Consider the following 18,796-nt stretch of genomic DNA (forward strand, 5'->3'; position numbering starts at 1 on the left):
GAGATCATACCCCAATCAACCTCCTCCTGCTCAGAACGTGAGGCTCTGTTGCCTTTGCAGCAGCATCTCCCTCTATTGCACTGACTCCATGAATTCAAAGATCTGCAAGTGGTGAGTGGTAGCTGGGGGCAAGGCCAAGTCTGATCCAGAACCTCCCCACCTGCATTCACTGGAGTCCTTGGGGAAAGTAATACAGCACTGAGCTGAATTAACTTTCTGTTGGTCCCATCTCCACAGTGAGGCTCCTCTTTTAACAAGGATCCCTGTCACCATCTAGAGAACATGGAAAGTGGTGCTATGGCACAGCACAGATGCAGGCGGGCTTGCATAGTGTGACTTGCAGGGGATCCTGCGAGATTTTGTGGGATGGCCCTATGGTCAGCAATTCCCATCCCCCCCCACCCTCCTGATGGAACAATGGAGGCTAAAGCTCCATGAGAAGATTCTTGCAGTGATTTCCTGTCCTCACTCTTGACCCACACATTTTCCTGGGGGAGTGGGTGATGGAACTCTGTTTTATTGCAGTCCTCCTACAGAGACAATGGGCTTAACTACTCAGTACTACACTGACTTGAAATGGAAACATTTACATGTTCACATATTTTGAACAATTTCGTATTCTCATGGGAATATGTGAATCAAAAATAGCAGTCATAGGCACTTTATAACAGAAAGATTGATCAATGAACTAGTTTGCAAAGAGAGGTCACTCAGAGATGGTCCTAACATAGACAGGAGAGATTGCATAATGGCTGAAGTGTGGGTAGAGGACTGATCTATCATATTTACAGAGTGCCAATCACTGTAATAGCTAGAGGCATAAAACCAAATTCTGCTTTCAGTTACACTGCTGTAAAACCAGAGTAATTCAGTTGACTCCACTTCAGTTAGTCTGGATTTATGTTGGTGTAGATGGCAGCATATTTTGATACAAAATATCTATACTTCTGGTGTAGTGGACACTTTGGCCCAAGTACAAAAGAATAGATGAAAGGGAGGTCCCTTCCAATGATATTATCTGGGTTCCAAATCTAAGGAAGATAATTTTTGCCCACTAGTTGATCAATTTCGTAATGTGTTCAGTGCCATTTCTGCATCTGCTAGTCCTCTTCCTGTATTCAGAAATTTTAACATTGTTGTTTCATTATGCGGTTACTCCAGAAAGGTTTTCATTTTAGGCTGGAAATGAAATCTTCACTGTAAGAAAATGTGGCAAAAACATTAGCACTGAGAATAATCCTATGATGTTGTATGACTAAAATATGAATTAAAAATGGAAATTGCATTTTTTATTTGGCTCTGAACTGTAGGAGCTAATGGAGTTCACAGGGCAATTCAGCTGAAATACATTACAAGCAGTCACTCTGTAATACTTTATTCAGATGGGGCACGATCATTTCTGCCTTTTCTAATGAATCCATGTTATTGGGTTGGAATGAATATTGCAGATGACAGGAATAGCTTTTTCTCTAGTTGGGCTTTTTCCGTGCAGGAATAAATTCCTTAAGTTCACTGTCCATTATACAGACTGGCAATTCCAAATAGGCTCTTCCCCTGACTTTCACTCCCCTGTTTGACTGCAAGGAAAGCTTGATTTCTGAAGTGATTATTATCTTCACAACAGAATCATCCTGCCTCCTCCATCTGCTTTCCAATGAGATGTGTTTCTCTTTTTGATTCAGACTGCTGGAAACAATTTTTCAGAGGCTGAATATTCTGTAACCTCCTGCTTTGCCAAACATCCTTTCAAACATAATTTGCACCATTTATGGGAATCATTTTAGTCTGTGATTTTTTTTATATGTCTGCCAAAGAGCACAAATGAACATGATGACACTGGAATTCCTGATTTATAGAGCAACAGTGTCTGACTTTTCAGCCTTGAAAATAACAAAGCCCTTGACTTCGAACTAACTATGGAAAGGACTGTATCCTCCGTCTCAGGGAGATGGGCAAGAAGAACTGGGGACATGATCAGGCCTTTGAAATGACTTCTTATTCCAGTAAGTTTCTGAGTCTTCCAGATGTGACAATTACCAGAGATCAAACATATTTTTCTTTTATTTTTTGTCATGCTAATTCAGTAGTAATAAAGTTTGGCTCAGTTCAATGAATGGCAGCCTATGTGAAATGGGATTTCTTTATCTCAATACTATTGCAAATGTTGATACTAATAAAAGTGGGATAGTAGTATATGACATGGGGAGCAACAGGTGCTTTTTTATTATTAGTGGAATTTGGTTAACTAGACTGTGGTTTACAGAATTGAACCAGCTATCTAGTCTGTTGCTTCAGAAGAAGGCAAAACTCTAATTCCTTTCTCCCACCTCCAAGTAAAAACCTTAGTGTGTCTAGACAAATTCAATTTTGTGTGGGAAGTGAGGTTACTACCTTCCTAACCCTTGCAGAAAACAATTTACACCACACATCATGAGACAGATTATCCTTATCATTAACCTTGCTTGTATAACTACAAACCTCATCATTGGACATGACATTTTCTAGCCCCCTTTATAAAATCCTGCCACATCATTTTAAACACCACCAGGAAAGTCACTCCTGAGGCATGGCACATTCCTGACTGAATGCTGTAAAACAGTCTACACATTTTCATTCATATTCCCAATGACGGTTTGGTTCAAACATCATTGTTCCCCTTTTAGTTGATAGTCACATATCTTCACACGAAGGGAATTTTGTTTGCAGGAATGTTGGTAGGATGGCTGGTTTCTGTATAGATAAATCCATTTATTCAGGTCTAAATATTGGAGATGATGGCAGAATTTTTGGAAGGCTCCACAATCCGTTGCTAATTTTCAGCACTCAGCAGCTGACCTTCCAGTGATCTGCTGCATACCATCCATTTCCTCATTGATTGTTTCCTACTATGACAACCCCATCACCGTTTCTTCCATATCATTCTCTAGGTTAATTCTATCTCTTTGCCTAGTGTGATCACAGTACATATATTTCATCTGTTCATTTCCAACATCAGAGTCTGCTTCTCTACAATAATATTTTTAACATAGGTATTCCTTTTTTGTCCATCCATGCGGTACACGAGAACCTTTGCCAGCATCATATTTCAAAACCTCTGAAACCCGCTTGTGATGGTGGTAGTTCTACTTCTATCGTGCAATCTTGGATTACGGAAACCAGAACTTTGCTCATGTGTGAAATCAGGGAGATGGTACAATAATTACTACACGTGGTTATGTCTCCCTTCTTTGGCAAGAACAGAAAAGTGCCCTTCGTTCAGCCCTCTGCCTAATTTCTAGTAATCTGTACGCCATTACAAATTTTCCACCTAAAATCAATACCGTGTTCACCAATCACTTCTAACAATTCTGCAGGCCTGTTATCTATCCCCGGGTGCTTTTTTTCCCAGGCTTTTTCTTTTTTCTTTTCCCAGGCTTCATTCTCTCTCTCACAAGACTGACAGCTCCAAACCTGTATTCTCTTTTCTGCCAGCCTGTATTATGAGTGGCTCCGGTGAGGCATACAGATTGGCACAGTAATCTCTTCACCTGTGTTTAGTATCATCACCCTCAGTCAGGAGTCTGCCATCATGATTTATTATTAAGTTTGATCACAGTGAAAAGCTTTTGGTAAGAAGTCTGACCACTGTGAATCTATCTTTTATATTATTACTCTCTTTACACTTCTCAAGTTCCATGCATTTTTCCCTTATATATTTGCTCTTGTCTAGTCTGCCTTTGCATATTCTCTCCTACATTCTTCCCTTTCCAATCCTTCTCTTTTACTCTGCATCATTTTTCTGCCAATTCAAACACCTTCTCAGTTAACCATGGTGTAGTCCGACACCGACTTTTTGGAATCTGTGGTTGGCCTTTTAAACATAACAGTTTTCATTTTATTCCAAAATTTTTTGGGGTTATTCTCCTCTTTCATCTGTGCCAATTCCTCAAACCCATAATTTTCATTGATTCTGGACAAGTCCAAATGTAGTAGACCTGTCGAACATGGTATCTTTAAAGTTGAAATTTATATTTGAGGCTAACAGCTGATGGGCTGACCCAGTCTGTACTCATGAAAGTCTTTGTCCATTTTCCATTCGATTTCCAGCATTGTTATATTTATTCCAAAGGTGATTTTGGTTCTTTGCCATACTGTCAGGTGACCTCCAGCTGCTGAGTGAAAATGGTCTTTAATGACCAGGAGATTAGAGCAACAGGAGATTAGAGCAGCAGAACTACCTGCCTTCCGCTCTCATTTTGCGAACCCAGACCACAGTTTCCCATTACTTCTTTATGAGATCTTGCAGCTCCAACTTTTGCATTTAAGTCTCCAGTTACAAGGGTAATATCTTTACTTGGTGTTTCAGTGAGTGTTTCTTCAAGTTGTCCATAGTTTCTGTATGATTATCCATATTCATATGCAAACAAAGGTGCTAGTGAACAGGAGTCTCCTGTTTAAAAATGTCAGCCATCTCGTCAGAAAGCAGAAATAATAATAGGTCTTCAGTGACTAATCACACACCAAAAATAGCACATAGTTAAGTGAAAAGCCTGCAAATGACAGTTGCCACTTTGAGTAAACTCTCTATCAAACAGTTACAAAAATGGTTTGAACAAATACATTTTGTAAAAATGTCCAAATTAAAATGTACAATCCCTGTAATGTCTAAAGCTGCCCAAATGCACTTCGGGCCTTACCATCTTACATGAGGTGAGCTCACCTGATCACCGCTTCAGTTCCTTACCACACCCCCTCCTGCCATATGTTTGCAAAAATCAGTCTGTTGATGCACAATTTGCACTTTTCTGCACAAAAGACATGCATATCCTCCATCCCTATATAGTCATGATACGTGAATGATTCTTTAGCACAGACCAGGAGCAGGCCAAAGGAAACCAGGGAAGTTTTATTCCAGACTACTGTCATCACTTCTTTTCACTCAGCAGTACCAAAAAGAACATGAATACTATGTAATATTCATAGAACCATATAGGACTTGTAAGCACTACTCCCCTTTGTGTGTTGTCTGCTTCGTAGTTAATGAGACAAGTTTATGACCATAAGGGAAAGTTGCATGTTGTATTATGTTGACTATGGATTTGTATAGTCACTGATGGAATAGCAAGTGGAGAAGAGATCAATTCCATATGCCCAGCTAAGTTTGGTCAGATCGTACAAACACTTAAACCCTGGAGTAGTGTTCGCTATTGTGCGTGGTGCCACTGGGTCCCACATCAGAGGGGATAGCAGAAGCTGAGTACTGGTGAATGTGAGGATGAAAGATTGTCTTTTCTTCCAGATCAGAATGACTCAGGGCAAGATGATTCAATCCAAATTTTATGCTATGATTAAAATACGTCTTTACTTGGTAGGCTCTTAATATTAAACAATAAGAAATCATCAAAGGAAAGTTATAAGAAGTAATTTGGGATCCTTCGGATTACGTTATTTTAAAGGCCAAATCCTAGACTGTATGTTACAGGATCTGGTTCCTGTTCCCATCTCTGTTCTGATTTAGGTAAGTGTCTTAACTCTCAGTATGTCTACACTGCAATTAGACACCTCCGGCTGGCCTGTGCCAGCTGACTCAGGCTCACAGGACTCAGGCTAAGGGGATGTTTCACTGCAGTGTAGACATCCAGGCTAGGGCTACACATCAAGCTCTTGGGCCCTCCCACCGCTCAGGGTCCTAGAGCTGCAGCTGCAGTGTAGTCATACCCTCAGCATCTATTTTCCCAGAAATAATTGTACTATTACACAATACAGCTATAGCATCTTCCATCCACAGATAGCCAAGCACAATGTGCAGAGATGACAATGCAGTTCACAGGGCTGTTCAGTTTTAACACATTAATTTTGAAATCCTCAGATGGAAAACACTATGGCGGGGCAAAGCATTATTACGGAAGACATAATTGTTTCTGAGTGCTTCAGTAGATTTATTTTCCAATGGAAGTAGAATATGTATACACAAACTTAGGGGCCATATTTTTAAATGATGGCCTCCACTTTTGCATACAAAATTTGCAGATGCAAACATGTGTAGTTTTTCTACCAAACCAATTCTGATCACTAATTAGGTAATTTAGATGTGTAAGTATCTGATTGTGGGCACAGTTTGGTTCTTAGACATACAAAAGACCTAAATTGTGAGTGCAAAAATGGAAAACTGGTTATGGCTAGGCAGAACATTTGGCTCTATGGCTCTGAAACAAGCTGACAAAAGCTGTGAAATTCAGAATCAAGCCTCATACTCTGTCCTTAACCAACTTCAATGCACTTGAATACTGCATAGGTCTCTGAACAGTGGGTAATTTTATATCCCATATGTTCCACACTATACTCAGCAGAGTGAGAATTAAGGACAGACTGGCACACTCTGTTTTTGTTGGCTTAAAGCATTTCATAGTGTTATTTTAATGTGGGATTTTGTTGTACTGAAATTACTTTTCTTTAAATGATGGAAAGTTACAGTGACAGTCTTTGGCCACAATGAAGGCAGTGCTAAAGTTCACTGTATCTAATGAATGGTGCTGAAGTCATTCCACAGACATAGCTTCAAATTTTGGAAAACTAAAAGTGATTCCAGATTTTAATTGAAATAAAATATGAGTGTTGTGAAGACCCCTGAAATCATTGTAGATTCATTCATAGGTGAATTTTACAACAATGCTGTTTTTATGACCCATTTATATGATGCGACCTTGACCTGTTATCTACCTTCCTAAGTGGCTGCGCTCTTCTGAGATGTTGCACCTAACAAGGTCTCAGACAAAATTAATGAGAAATGAAGATAAAGCATTCCCAGAATGGACTGCTTGGGTTTGGAACAATATATTAGAAGAGGGAAGACTAAGCCAAAGCCTGGCCATTTCAAGAATGCATTGCTAGACTCTTCTGTGTTTGCCAAAGCAAACATGCCATAGCAGAAAAGAAGAACACACTGACATCTGTACACACATATAAGAACTCCTAGAAAAGTGTCTTGAACGTGAGAGAAGAATCCACTTTGAACTCCACCAAAGACAATGCTTTGTGCAGCTAATTTACCTTGTTGAGCACCTAGATACTGCATTAATAAAGCCTAGAATCACATATTCAACAACAAGGAGAAAACAAAATATTGAATAGCTGCTTACTAAGTGAGCACCATGCATTCTGTGCATTGAATGAAGCAGGGGACTTCTGGAAAAAATAGTATGTGATCATGGAATTAAAGATTGTGTCATAATGTATAGGCATAAGGGGGCTGCATTAAAGTTGCACAGAGAGCCTTAATACTGGCATTTCCTGACTTTTGAATGCCTGACTTTGCAACCTTAATAATGCTCTTTTAATGTAGTTTTTGTGTGTGTAATTATTTTTATAGCACCTTAAGTGTATTACTCAGGCAAATGGGACAGCAGGCAAATAATACAGGCTAGATAACCTTTCCATAAAGATTTATTTTCCTTTCTTTAAATTGAATAAAAAGGAGCGACTAGTTTTGAGTGACTGTAAATGTGTGTCAAATTCAAAGCCGGAAACTTCAAAGTTAAAGCAAATATTCAATCCTTAACTTATTCTTTTGTGCCATTTTTAGCACAATGGCATGAGTTAGGAATTGAGTGAGAGCCTGATCTGTGAATTTTCTGAGCTTTGTCTGGTTTTGTCACAATCTTAATGTTATTTAGATGACAATGTCAGGGTAATTGAAAATGATGCAGGGTGAAGGCCAAAGGATCTCTTACTCCAATGATAGAATTCCAGTCTCTTATACTAGGAGTTTATCTTCCACTACAAGATCATTTTTCTCTGATAGCTGACAGTACATATGACCGCATATACCATTTCCAGAAGGCCACATTTCATGAGAAAACTGCTTCAGTAGGAGTTACCCTTGGAAACAAGGCTCTTGTAGGAACTGTGCTCCCTTGGGACAGGCTGCAATAGGAGCAGATGGACAACTGCAGTGATGGACTGTCTGATGATTATATACTTGCTGTCAGGGGTTCCTTGCAAAATGTAGGATTTGAGGAACACACTTCTTGCTTTCAAGCCGGGCAAATGCAATCAATAGGATTCATAGGGACTTTCTTTTGTGGGCTCCTAAAATGAAATCCAAGAAAATAAAAATTCCCTGTCAAGAGTTAAATGTCTTGTCCTGGACTAGTTGGCAAATAAGTCGACAGAACAAATATTTTCACTGAATCAATGGGTATTAACAGAACAATGTCCCTCTTACTAGATTCTGTTTACCCTAGAAACTAGAAGCATGGGCCAGATTTTGATCCCTTTTACACTGATGAAAATCCAGAGTCAATCCTTTCCTTCAAGGACATCATCATTCCATTCAAGTTACTGAATCTAAGATGGTGTATTTAACACGACTATCCTGGATGTGGCTAATGGATTTTACATGCCCTGCTCAAAGGAGTTTGAAAGATCATTAGTAGAGTTTGACCTCATTCTTCCTGAAGTAATCTGCTTGGAATGGATAGTTTTCACATCTGATTGCCTCTTGGGTTCATCGTATTTCAGTGTGCATCTGATAGTGTACAGCTAAGGACAAAATGAATTCCAGGCTGACATGGAGAACATCTCTTCATGGTAAGAATGATTACATGCTGGAATAGACCCAATGAGGTGAAGGTTTTAGAGACACCATCAATGCCAATGTTAACAAAAAATTAAATATGACACCAGGGTGAGTAATGATGGAGGAACTCTGACTAGCTCACCAGAAAAGTGTTTTCAAAGCCCTACTTACTCTGTCAGGGCTAAATTCTGACCATGACTTCAATGCCATTGACTTCCTTTATGCCACATATGGGGGTTTATGCTGGCTTTATTGACCCTGAAGATGGCCAGGCCAGCATAGATGGGCAGAGTAGAGGGGCTCCACAGCACTTCTGAATTCAGGGTTAACTACCTTTCCCCTTCTCCCCACCCAGTGGGCCATGAGTTTGGGATAACTCCTACTGCCTGTTATGGGAGAGAGAGGGGGAAATGGGGAAGAAAGGAAAAAAATGTTCCCCTGTGGGTGGGCCGGGAGGCAAAAGCATAGGTGAAGGCACTGTACCACCCCATTACTTCTCACCTGTTTAGGTTGGGGAGAAAACTTCACCCTGGCTGACAGCTCTGCTTATGAGCTGTCAGCCAGTAGCACTGTTGGGCCCAAGTAATCTTGGTAACAATCTCTGTGGATGACTGTCAGTCGTCTGTGGTAACTGGCTTCTATGGCTGTGGTGGTGCTCTGCATATGCACTGGGGACCCCCATCCCCAACACTATTCCCAAAAGGTGAGGTGGGATAAGAGTCATGGAATCCCGCTGGGTAAGCATGAGGGTAAAGCTGCCAGGTAGTGGACATGTGGCAACCCCTAAAGAGGGCTCTCTCAGGATTCCAATTGCTCTTGGCAACCACAGAGACAGGCTGGGCTACAGAACTGCGGCTAGCTCTGCAACACAAAGCTCTCTGGGACCAGGGTTTGGCCATTAAAGAATAAGCCATGACAGAGCCATACATAGAAGCTACGATCAGATATGTGGTGACTCATCTAGAATATGCTGGAAATGCATCTGGGGTGGAGTAAGATAGTCTTGTATCACACACAAGAGTACAGTGCTTGTTCAGCAAATCACAAACTACTTTGACTGAATTAATTGTCCCATTTCTAGGAAAGAAAGCAAGTACATACTGCAGATAAATCATAAAGAGCTGTGAGTTATTGTCTAAGTCCCTGATGAAACTATGATGCTATTGAAAAATGAGTTACCAGGGCAACAAGGTCCAAATCAGGCTTTCATGAACTGAAGGGAGAGAGAATTACAAATCCATGTTTAGCAGTCCACAAGGGAGAAAATGTCAAACTACTGTAGGCTCACACCAAAGAGGAAAAAGTGCAATTTTAAACAGTATAATTTACCAGTTGGTCAACAGCTGAATGGGAAGCACTAGCAGGAGGTCCATATGTCTATTAAAAAGAGCTCCACTTCTGTAAGATCACGAATGTAAGTTCAGTACCACACTAGAGAGGCAACATGAACAACTGACTGTATAAGTCATTAAGATTTTACTGAGATTTAAAACATCAAAGCTTCATAACAGCATGCACGGATTGCTTAGTTTTTAGAGATTATATTTATGAAGCGAAAATATGACTGTTAAAAGTTATCTTTAGACAACATTTTATCTAAACAGTAACACGACTGTGACCAGAAATATGTCTCTCAGCCAAGGGCTGTGCCTTTTGTGGCGTACCTCTCTTAAACTGCTGCACAGAGTCTGTCCCAAACTGTTTATCGATTGTGGTCTAAGTTAGAATGTGGCAAATTCTGTTCTAACACCCTCAAAAAGGTGCAGAAGGCCTTGAAATCAGTGGAACTGCCATGGTTCTTCACAGAACAATACAGGCCCTGTGACAGGCTACAGAAAAACAACTCCATGTGCTCTGTTTCAACTATGGCCGCGTGCAGAATTTTGGCATAGACTAGGGCAGGGAAGAAGTGTGCCGTTGGGATCAAAACTACACACACTCACTGGTTACCCTCTCTCCTCTTGTCTCCTCTTCTCCGGAGGTGGAGTTTCTTTCTCTGGTGTGACTCAGGCAGCCAGATAACATATTATAATTACCAGAATTGAGGGGTAGGCTACCATTCATTTCTGTTCTCCCACAATGGCATGCTATTTTCATTGACAAAACTGTGGCAAATGACATCCTGTCAAAAGTAATGTGAAAGAATGCCAGCAATCAGAAAACTGTTCAGTGAGACTTATAATTTAGCAGGAAAGAACTACCCATGAGAGCAACAAAACACAGTTTTTGCCACCCTCCTGGCATCTTAGCAGGCTATTCTGAACAGGAGGCACAGGCTGACGATTCACTTCCATATTGTCTAGGTGGCAGGGTAGGTTTTCTCATAAGAAATGTGAAGGTTATTGAGGTAAGGCACCTCTGTCAACACATTCTTTATGATGAGCAGACTGAATATTTCATGGGGGCATTTTCCTGCCAGATGTGTTGTCACTTGTGGCTTCATGCCTCAAAGATGCTTCTTTGATGAAATGGTAATGCTATTCTGCTAATCAGGAACACACTGGTCTAAAGTCCTCCTTCTTCCAGCACTCCACCTATCCTTCATTTATCATCAGCAAGTCTTTGGCTCTCAAAGTAGTGCTGTCCTGCATTTAGGATTGGCCTTTAACAGTGGAACATAAAAGGCAGAGTGGGGCTAATACCAGAAACATTGATTTGTCAAATAAATAATTGGACAGACACACACACACACGAATTGGACTCACCAAGCTCCAAAGAAAGGCATACAAGTCTTAATTTAGCTTCCTTCATGAGTACCTAACCAATGCCCTTGGTATTTATGAGCTCTTAATGCTGGTATCATGAGTTAATATTTGGCCAAATGCTCCCCTCCATTCTGATTACTCCCAATGGCCTTTTATGTTAATGTAAGCATAGAAAAGGCCACCTGAAGACCTGCCAAGAGACCCATTTCCACACTGCCAATTAAGGCACAAATTCACTAGGGTGAGTATATATACTGTACACTGCAAACAAAATGCTATAACTTCAGGGATATCACAGGAACTGAGAAACACTAGCCTGCATCAAGCACAAAATCACTGCTTGTTGGGAGACTAAAATTAATACGACTAATAAAAATTCAACAGACTAGAATCTCCAAAGATTTTTAATAGGATATTCTAGGACACAATATTGTCTAAGTATCTACACATATAAAGCAATGGGGTCTGTCGTGGAGGCTGAGGAGTCAGGGTAAGGTGAAACTGATCCAGTGTTCGTGTGTAATTATTTTGAGAGCCACTGCATAGAACTCCCTGCCTGCTGAGCAACAAAACCTTGAGTAGCTCACAAGTAATTGCTGCAATGGAACCGTAAAGTATCTATGATACCCAGTGAAAAGAATACCCCTCTTAAATATCAGTGAATAATGTCCCAGTGCTGTCTATTTAATATAAGACATGAAGTTAATTACCTTTCTCTACTTCACTTTCAAAGGACAATTTCCTTCTTCGAAGTTTGCCGTTATCTCCATCCGAATCATTAGTGGTTTGTGATCTTATTATGAGATCAGCCTTGATTAATGAAACATGTAATGCAATGACAGATTAGTCCCATTTGAAAACAGCATATTATCAATAGGCGATTGACTGTTAATCATGTTCCAGTTTTAAGGAAGACAAGATTACACTACTAAGTCTGGATTGAATGAAAACACTATTGACATAGCTCAATATTAATAATTAAAATGATCACGTGGATGGAATAATTCCAGCAGTGATACCATCTGATGGTGAAATAAATGTCCAGACAAATTAGTTCATTATAATGCATGAGTGTGTTGTCATCAGCTCCTGAGCTTCTTGGAATTGTGTTTTTTAAAGTAACAAAGCATGGTGAAGTTAAATAAGAAAAAAAAATGAAAATAAGCTCTTACAAAGGATGTGTATTATTGCAGGCAGTACTGTGGTAACTGATTATAATTAGCTGTGATGTTTAATTACATGGTAATGATTACAAAGGTTAAGTTTTACAACAATAAATATAAGGTTGATAAACACCATGCATTTTACCCTTTTTTATCTGTCCAGTCCCTCCCTTCCTCCCTCTCTGATTCAGCTCGTTGAAATATTTTTTCTGTAGTTGAAAATTGTGGTTTCTCTTTTTATCCATCTTATCTTGTTGTCTACATGAAGTTTTAACTTGTGCTTTTTGTTGCAGAAATGGATTCAAGAAACATTTAACACATTTGAATTGTTTTTAGTGCCAAAAAACTGAGCAACAACATGCTGATAATGTATTTAAAAACAAATAATCTTGCATGAAGGCAGTGCTGTGTGTGAATATGCACAAGGCATGGGCTTTGAACCCACTTCCCTTCCCCTTACTGCTCAGTCAGGACATGCCAATTGGGTAAGTTGCTTGGTCATGTCACTGGACTGGGAAGAAGGGACGGTGAAACATTTACTGCTCCTGCTGCTGCTCTAAATTTAGTCCTGAAGGGAGAGGTTTAGATTTATATGGACTTCACAATGGTGCCCATGGATAAAATAATGGAGGAGAAAAAAGCTAGGAGAAAAGAAGGTAGGAATAGCTCAGGGATAGCCAGGCACAGGCATCTATCAGCTAAATAAAAAACTGGGACGGCATGGGGTTTCCAAAAGCACACTGGTCACAGATGTGCTGATTGCATCATTTGCATATTATTTTGAGAGTTAGGTTAGTGCAGTGTTGTTCTCACAACAAATTTTTTGGTGGTCTCAGAATGCAGCCGCCAACTCTCATTGGTGGCCGCACTGACACTTTTTCCTAAAATAATTAACTTTAGAAAAAACAACTAAAAATGCACAGAGACACAGCCAAATCATTGTATTTGTAGGGTTTTTTTGGCAGACTCAATAATAAAAATAATGCTGCTTCCCCCTTCAGCCCTCCACCCCCTATGGAGGGCTTAATGGGTCCTGGGGCTTGCTGTGAAAAGTGATATTTGTAAATTTGTTAATATCACAGCACACTTACCTGGGAGGCTAGGAAAGGTGATATTAACAAACATACAAGTATCACTTTTCACAGATAGCTAGTAAGTCTCCTCTGAAAAGTGATACTTGCATGCTTGTTAATATCACTTTTCTCAGCAAGCCCCAGAACCCATTAAGCCCTGGATGGGGGGAAGCAGGGGCCAGAGATGATGGTGGGATGGATGTGGGGCCAGGGGAGGCAGTGGGGACCTGGGGCAAAGGGGGATGGATGCGAGGCCAGGAAGGCACCAGGGTCCAGTGTTGAAGGATACAGGGCTGTGGGAGGCAGCAGGGCCCAGGGGCGATGGGGGTGGGTGATGAGCCCCACCGTTGCGTGGCCAGAGCCAGGGCCTGGTGTCTGCTGCCATGCAGCCAGGGCCGGGGTCAGTGCCCTCACCCAGAGCCTGGAGCTGGGGACAGGAACTGTGTGGCTGGAGGCAGGGATCAGAACCTGCTGCCGCACAGCCAGAGCTGTGGGTCAGCGCCCAAGGCCAGTGCCTGTTGCTGTAAGGCCAGAGCCCAGAGCTGGGTGCTGGAGCCCAGGGGTGGGTGGCTGGAGCCAGGAGTCAGCACCTGCCGCTACGTGGGAATAGAGCTCTGGGCAGGCGCCTGCTGCTGTGCAGGGCAGCCTGATGCCATGCAGCTGGGCCAAGGGATCAGTGCCAGGGGCCGCACGGCCAGAGCTGTGGGCTGGCACCTGCTGCTGGGAAGTTAGAGCAGGGGATCAGCACCAGAGGCTGGGGCCGTGTGGTTGGAGCTCAGGGCCAGCGCCCAGCACTGCATGGCCAGAACTGGGAGCCAGAAGCTAACAGCCGGAGCAGGGGGTCAGCGCCTGCCAGCACCAGCACGGCCAGAGCCATGTGTTGGCACCTAAAGCCCCGTGCTTGGAGCTGGCTGGCAGCTGGGGACAGCGCCTGCTGCCCCACAGCTGGAACCAGGAGCCGGAGACTGAAGCCCTGCAGTTGGAGGCCAGGGCTGTGTGGCCAGAGCCGGGGTGGGGGGTGTCAGTACTCACTGCCCAGCTGTCAGAGCCCAGGGCTGCATAGCCAGGTTCCTGAAGTCCTGCCGCTGGAACCTGCTGCCCAGCCCCCATCCCCCCAACGTGGGTCAAGAACTCACCTTGCTCCTTCAACACTGTGTCCCACCTCTCTCCTGGAGCAACAAGGAGGAGTGGGCAGGGCTGATGCTTTGCCTCCCCCCATCACCACCCAGGAGGCTGTCATGGCTGCATGAAAAGCCCCTGGTGGCTGCATTTGGTCACGGTGGCCGCATTTGAGAAACACTGTGTTAGTCAATGAGTTACTAGCTAAGACCCTGTTCCTGCGAATTCATAGGCATGGGTGTCTTCCCACTGTGTGGAGCGCCAAAAGTGTCTCTAGTTGCTTCTTCACTTGGGGGAGTACGGGTGGGGCAGTAAGAAGCAGGAGCCACCCCTAAGGAACTAATGGGTGGGGAGGATGGGTGTGAGGGGATTGTCTCTGGGTTCTACATCATGGATTTTTAACACACATGATGGATAGAGTTTCATTTTAACTAACAATGAGCCTCCAATGAGAAAAATAATTATAAAACATTATGATGATGAAAGTACAGGAAATAGTTGCTCAAAAGCCCCTATCATGAAGAATTAATTTTATCCTCAAGGAGCTCTCAAATATGCAGAGTTTCAGGCCTAGCTTCAATGTATCCGTAAAATATATTATATCTAACATTTAAATAATAGCAATGACCTTTCCAAAGCTGAGTTAACATATGGAACAGAAAGGATAATTTTGTAAAGAAAAAAAATACAATTTTTATGAAGGAAGGCTCAGCATTAAAAAATAACATGATTTGTTCTATAAAGTGACTTTTAATATATTCTATTTTTTTAAATAAATTAAAACATATGTAGAACCTCCCTGATTTGTACTTTGCTGATCAGCAACCCTTGAGCCCGGCATTTGCATACAAAATTCCAGTGGTCTCTGTCTCCTCATGTCTCAGCATGGATTCAAGAGCAGAGTGCTACAGGGTGGTCTCTCCATACTAAGGCTGTATTATCTTTACTTTAAAATATACTGGAACACCTGAAATACTGTGATGTATATCAGGAATAATTAAACTTAAATTTAAACTACATTTTTCAAATACACAACTATAAAGGGGCAGATCCATCGCGCAGTATAGCCCACACTTTCTGGACATGGCTAGATGCACTTCTACAGCATTATGTGATAGGCAAAGCTACCTAGGCAGTAGCTTCTCCCTTGTTCCTCCTCTGTTGTGATAATTAGGCCTACAAATTTACCCTAAGTGTGAGCTTAACTGTGAAAAGTGAGTGAAAGTTTAAAAAATGTCACAATAACTGATACCAATAAATGTTGAAGGTAGAGGGAGACAAAGACTGATTTAATCCAAACAGAAAGGCCTACTGGAATAACTCAAGTACTGTGTTTTAAATCATGCCTGGGAAACAAGAGACGTGTAGGACTAAAAATCAATTAACCAAAATTGATGTTTTATCCACTAATTAGGTCTAATTTCCAATACAAATGAGAGGATGGGCTATTCTGCCCATCACTCCCTTTTGGAACTTAGTTGAGCACTGGCTACTGCAGCACTGGCTAACTGAAAGACAAAAATAGGGGAAGGACCAAGCTTCACCACCATAGCTGTCACCCCCACTATCTCCTAAAATCCCAGACCTTCTTCATCCTAATTCTGAAAGATGTCCTGACCAGACTGGGCCAAAGACAGGGAGCGAGGTGCCATTGCCGCCTCTACCACCTCTGGGTAAATCTTGACCACCGCCTAGGATGTAAGATGCTGATACTTCCCCTCCACCTCACCCATGTGTACTTTCCTTCTCCACTTTATTCCTTTGCTCTCCCTGGAACGTTGCTCCTCCATGCACCCCTAGGGGGCTCTGGGGCGGGGGGAGCAAGGAGCGACTTCCTTGCATCCAGGTCACTTTTCCCACCTGGGCTGCGTAAGAGGAGGGCAGCTCCTGCTGCTTGCCTCACAGCCCAGCTCAAGTGGGGAAAGTGACCTGGATGCACGGAGTTCTTGGTGTTGCTCCTCACTTCCCCTGCCCACACAGCTCTCTAGGGGAGCACGGAGAAACACTGGGGTGTGTGTGTGCAGTATCTGTGTGTCACCATTCCCCCACATTCCTCCGCCAGGAGGAAGCAGGGAGTTCCCTCCCCCCATGCAGTGCTCCTCAGGCAACAGTTTCTGACACTACACCAGCAGCGCACAGCCCTACACTGCTGCACAGCAACCACTTGACCACTGGGCACCGTGGGCAGCCACCCAGGTGGCCTACTCCTGAGGTCAGCCCTGAGTCCATCTCAACTAACTTCTTTTCTTTTCCCCAAAAAGGACAGTCTTTACCATCTTTAATACCATCTACAAGATTTTTGTGATTGTTTTGTGTTTTTGCAATTTTAGTTGTTTTGTTTTAAAAATATTTTTCCTTATTGTTTTTACAATGTTTTGGGGTTATTGTTTTTTTGTGTTTTGCAATTTTTTTCTGTTTTGTTTGTGATGTCAGTTTTTGTTGTTTCATGGGTTAAATCCTCATGGTGGGCTTAGCTGCCCTCACAAATATTGGTGGTGAAAAAGGTGGGCAAGTTCTGTCATAGAGTACAAATGGCTGCTAAGTTTTACTGCTTCTGGGTGTTCCAAATAGCTCATAAATGCAGAAGTGATTCCTAAAGAACATCATTTTGTTGCTTCTTTGTAAAAGAAGGCAATACGCTTGGGTAAAAATGCCATCAGAGCTAAACAAATTTCTCTAGGTGACAAAGTTTAACCATTGGTGCATACATTTTCACAGTTTGTGTAGATATGCAGCTTTGAATGTGTAAGCGCCAAAAAGAAGCGGAAAGTTTTCTCCCCAATCTTTACCCATTCTGGGCATACAGCCAAAGAACTGATAACAGCTGGTTTGTTTTTAAACATCTTACAGTCATATAAGAGCAGCTGTTTGAGATTTGTTTTACTACAAAACAAGTAAGTGGTAAGTTCTTAGCTTTTGTTAACATCTGGAAGGTTTAACTGTAATTTTGGTAAGATCTAATCAAATAAGATTTGTAAATGCCAGCGGTGGGATAAATAATAACGAAGTACCCTCCCCACCCTCCTCTATGTGCTTAAATTAAAATATGTTTTTAGTGACATAATGAACAAAGGTCCGATCATAGGCAGAACTGGTTACCAAAAAAAGGGATTATGTTGTGATAATTAGGCCTACAAATTTACCCTAATTGGGAGCTCAACAGTAAAAAGTGAGTGAATGTTTATAAATTGTCACAATAACCACTTACAATAAATGCTGATGGGAAAAGGTACGAAAGGGAGACAAAGACTGACTTAGTCCAAACAGAAAGAACTACTGACAAAATTCAAGGACTGTGTTTCAAATCATGCCTGGCAAACAAGAGAAGCATGGGACTGGAAATCAATGAACCAAAATTGGTGTGTTAGAAATTAGGCCTAATTGGTGGATAAAATAACGAGTGGATGGACTATTCTGCCCATCAGTCCCTGTTGGGGTTCTTAAAAAAAGAAACCATAGGAGAAAAGCAGGGTGCCAGAACACCGACTGGCAAAGATGAGAGAAGGGGAAGGAGTGAGCTTCACCATCATAGCTGCTATCCCATGATCTTCATCCTAATCCTGAAAGGTGTCCTGACCAGACCAGGCCAGGCCAAAAAAGAGGGAGCCAGAACATATGGCCACCTCTACCTGGCTCCAGCTAAATCCCAACCACTACTTGGGATGCAAGACTTTATCACAGCCTGCTCCTCCAACTCTGTGTATCCTTTTCCTTTCCCACCTTATTTCTTCTCTTTTCTCTCCCTCTCCGTTTGCCTTCTGTCTAACAGGAGCCTAGTTTAGATGGTAAAGACTGTATATTTTGGAACACTGATGAGAGCCTGTGACCAGAAAGAGGCAGTTAAAAGCAATGCCCTAAATAGCCTGGGGCTGGTATGAGTTTGCCAGGTCTCGAGGTGACTGATAAGACTGCGCGTTGTGCCTACATTTTTCCAGCAGTGAGGCTGCAAGTGAGATTCAACATCAGAGTTAGAAGCTGCATGTTCTATCTTTGCTGTTCTTTCCTCTCCCCTTTTGTGTGTTTGTGTCTTGTTTTGTCTTCCAGAAAATGGGGTTGAACTTCAGCAACAACAAAAACTCCAGCCCATCTCAACTAACTTCCTCCCATTTCCCGCAAAAGGACAGTGATTACTATCTTTGATACCATCTAAAAGAGACTGTCAGACAAAGGGGTTTCTCC

At 42.0% G+C, this 18,796-nt stretch overlaps 1 protein-coding gene across 11 annotated transcripts in view; it reads right to left on the bottom strand.

Annotated features, from left to right (window-relative positions):
• KCNH7 (potassium voltage-gated channel subfamily H member 7) overlaps nucleotides 1-18,796 on the bottom strand; it is a 343,770-nt gene that overhangs the window by 11,402 nt on the left and 313,572 nt on the right. For all 11 annotated transcript variants that reach the window (XM_073305646.1, XM_073305643.1, XM_073305642.1 and 8 more), the window contains one exon: nucleotides 11,973-12,072. In XM_073305646.1, coding sequence (XP_073161747.1) covers nucleotides 11,973-12,072 — 100 coding nt within the window. The remainder of the gene's footprint in view (nucleotides 1-11,972; nucleotides 12,073-18,796) is intronic.

This window comes from Lepidochelys kempii, chromosome 11, assembly GCF_965140265.1.
Source record: "Lepidochelys kempii isolate rLepKem1 chromosome 11, rLepKem1.hap2, whole genome shotgun sequence".
Taxonomy (NCBI): domain Eukaryota; kingdom Metazoa; phylum Chordata; order Testudines; family Cheloniidae; genus Lepidochelys; species Lepidochelys kempii.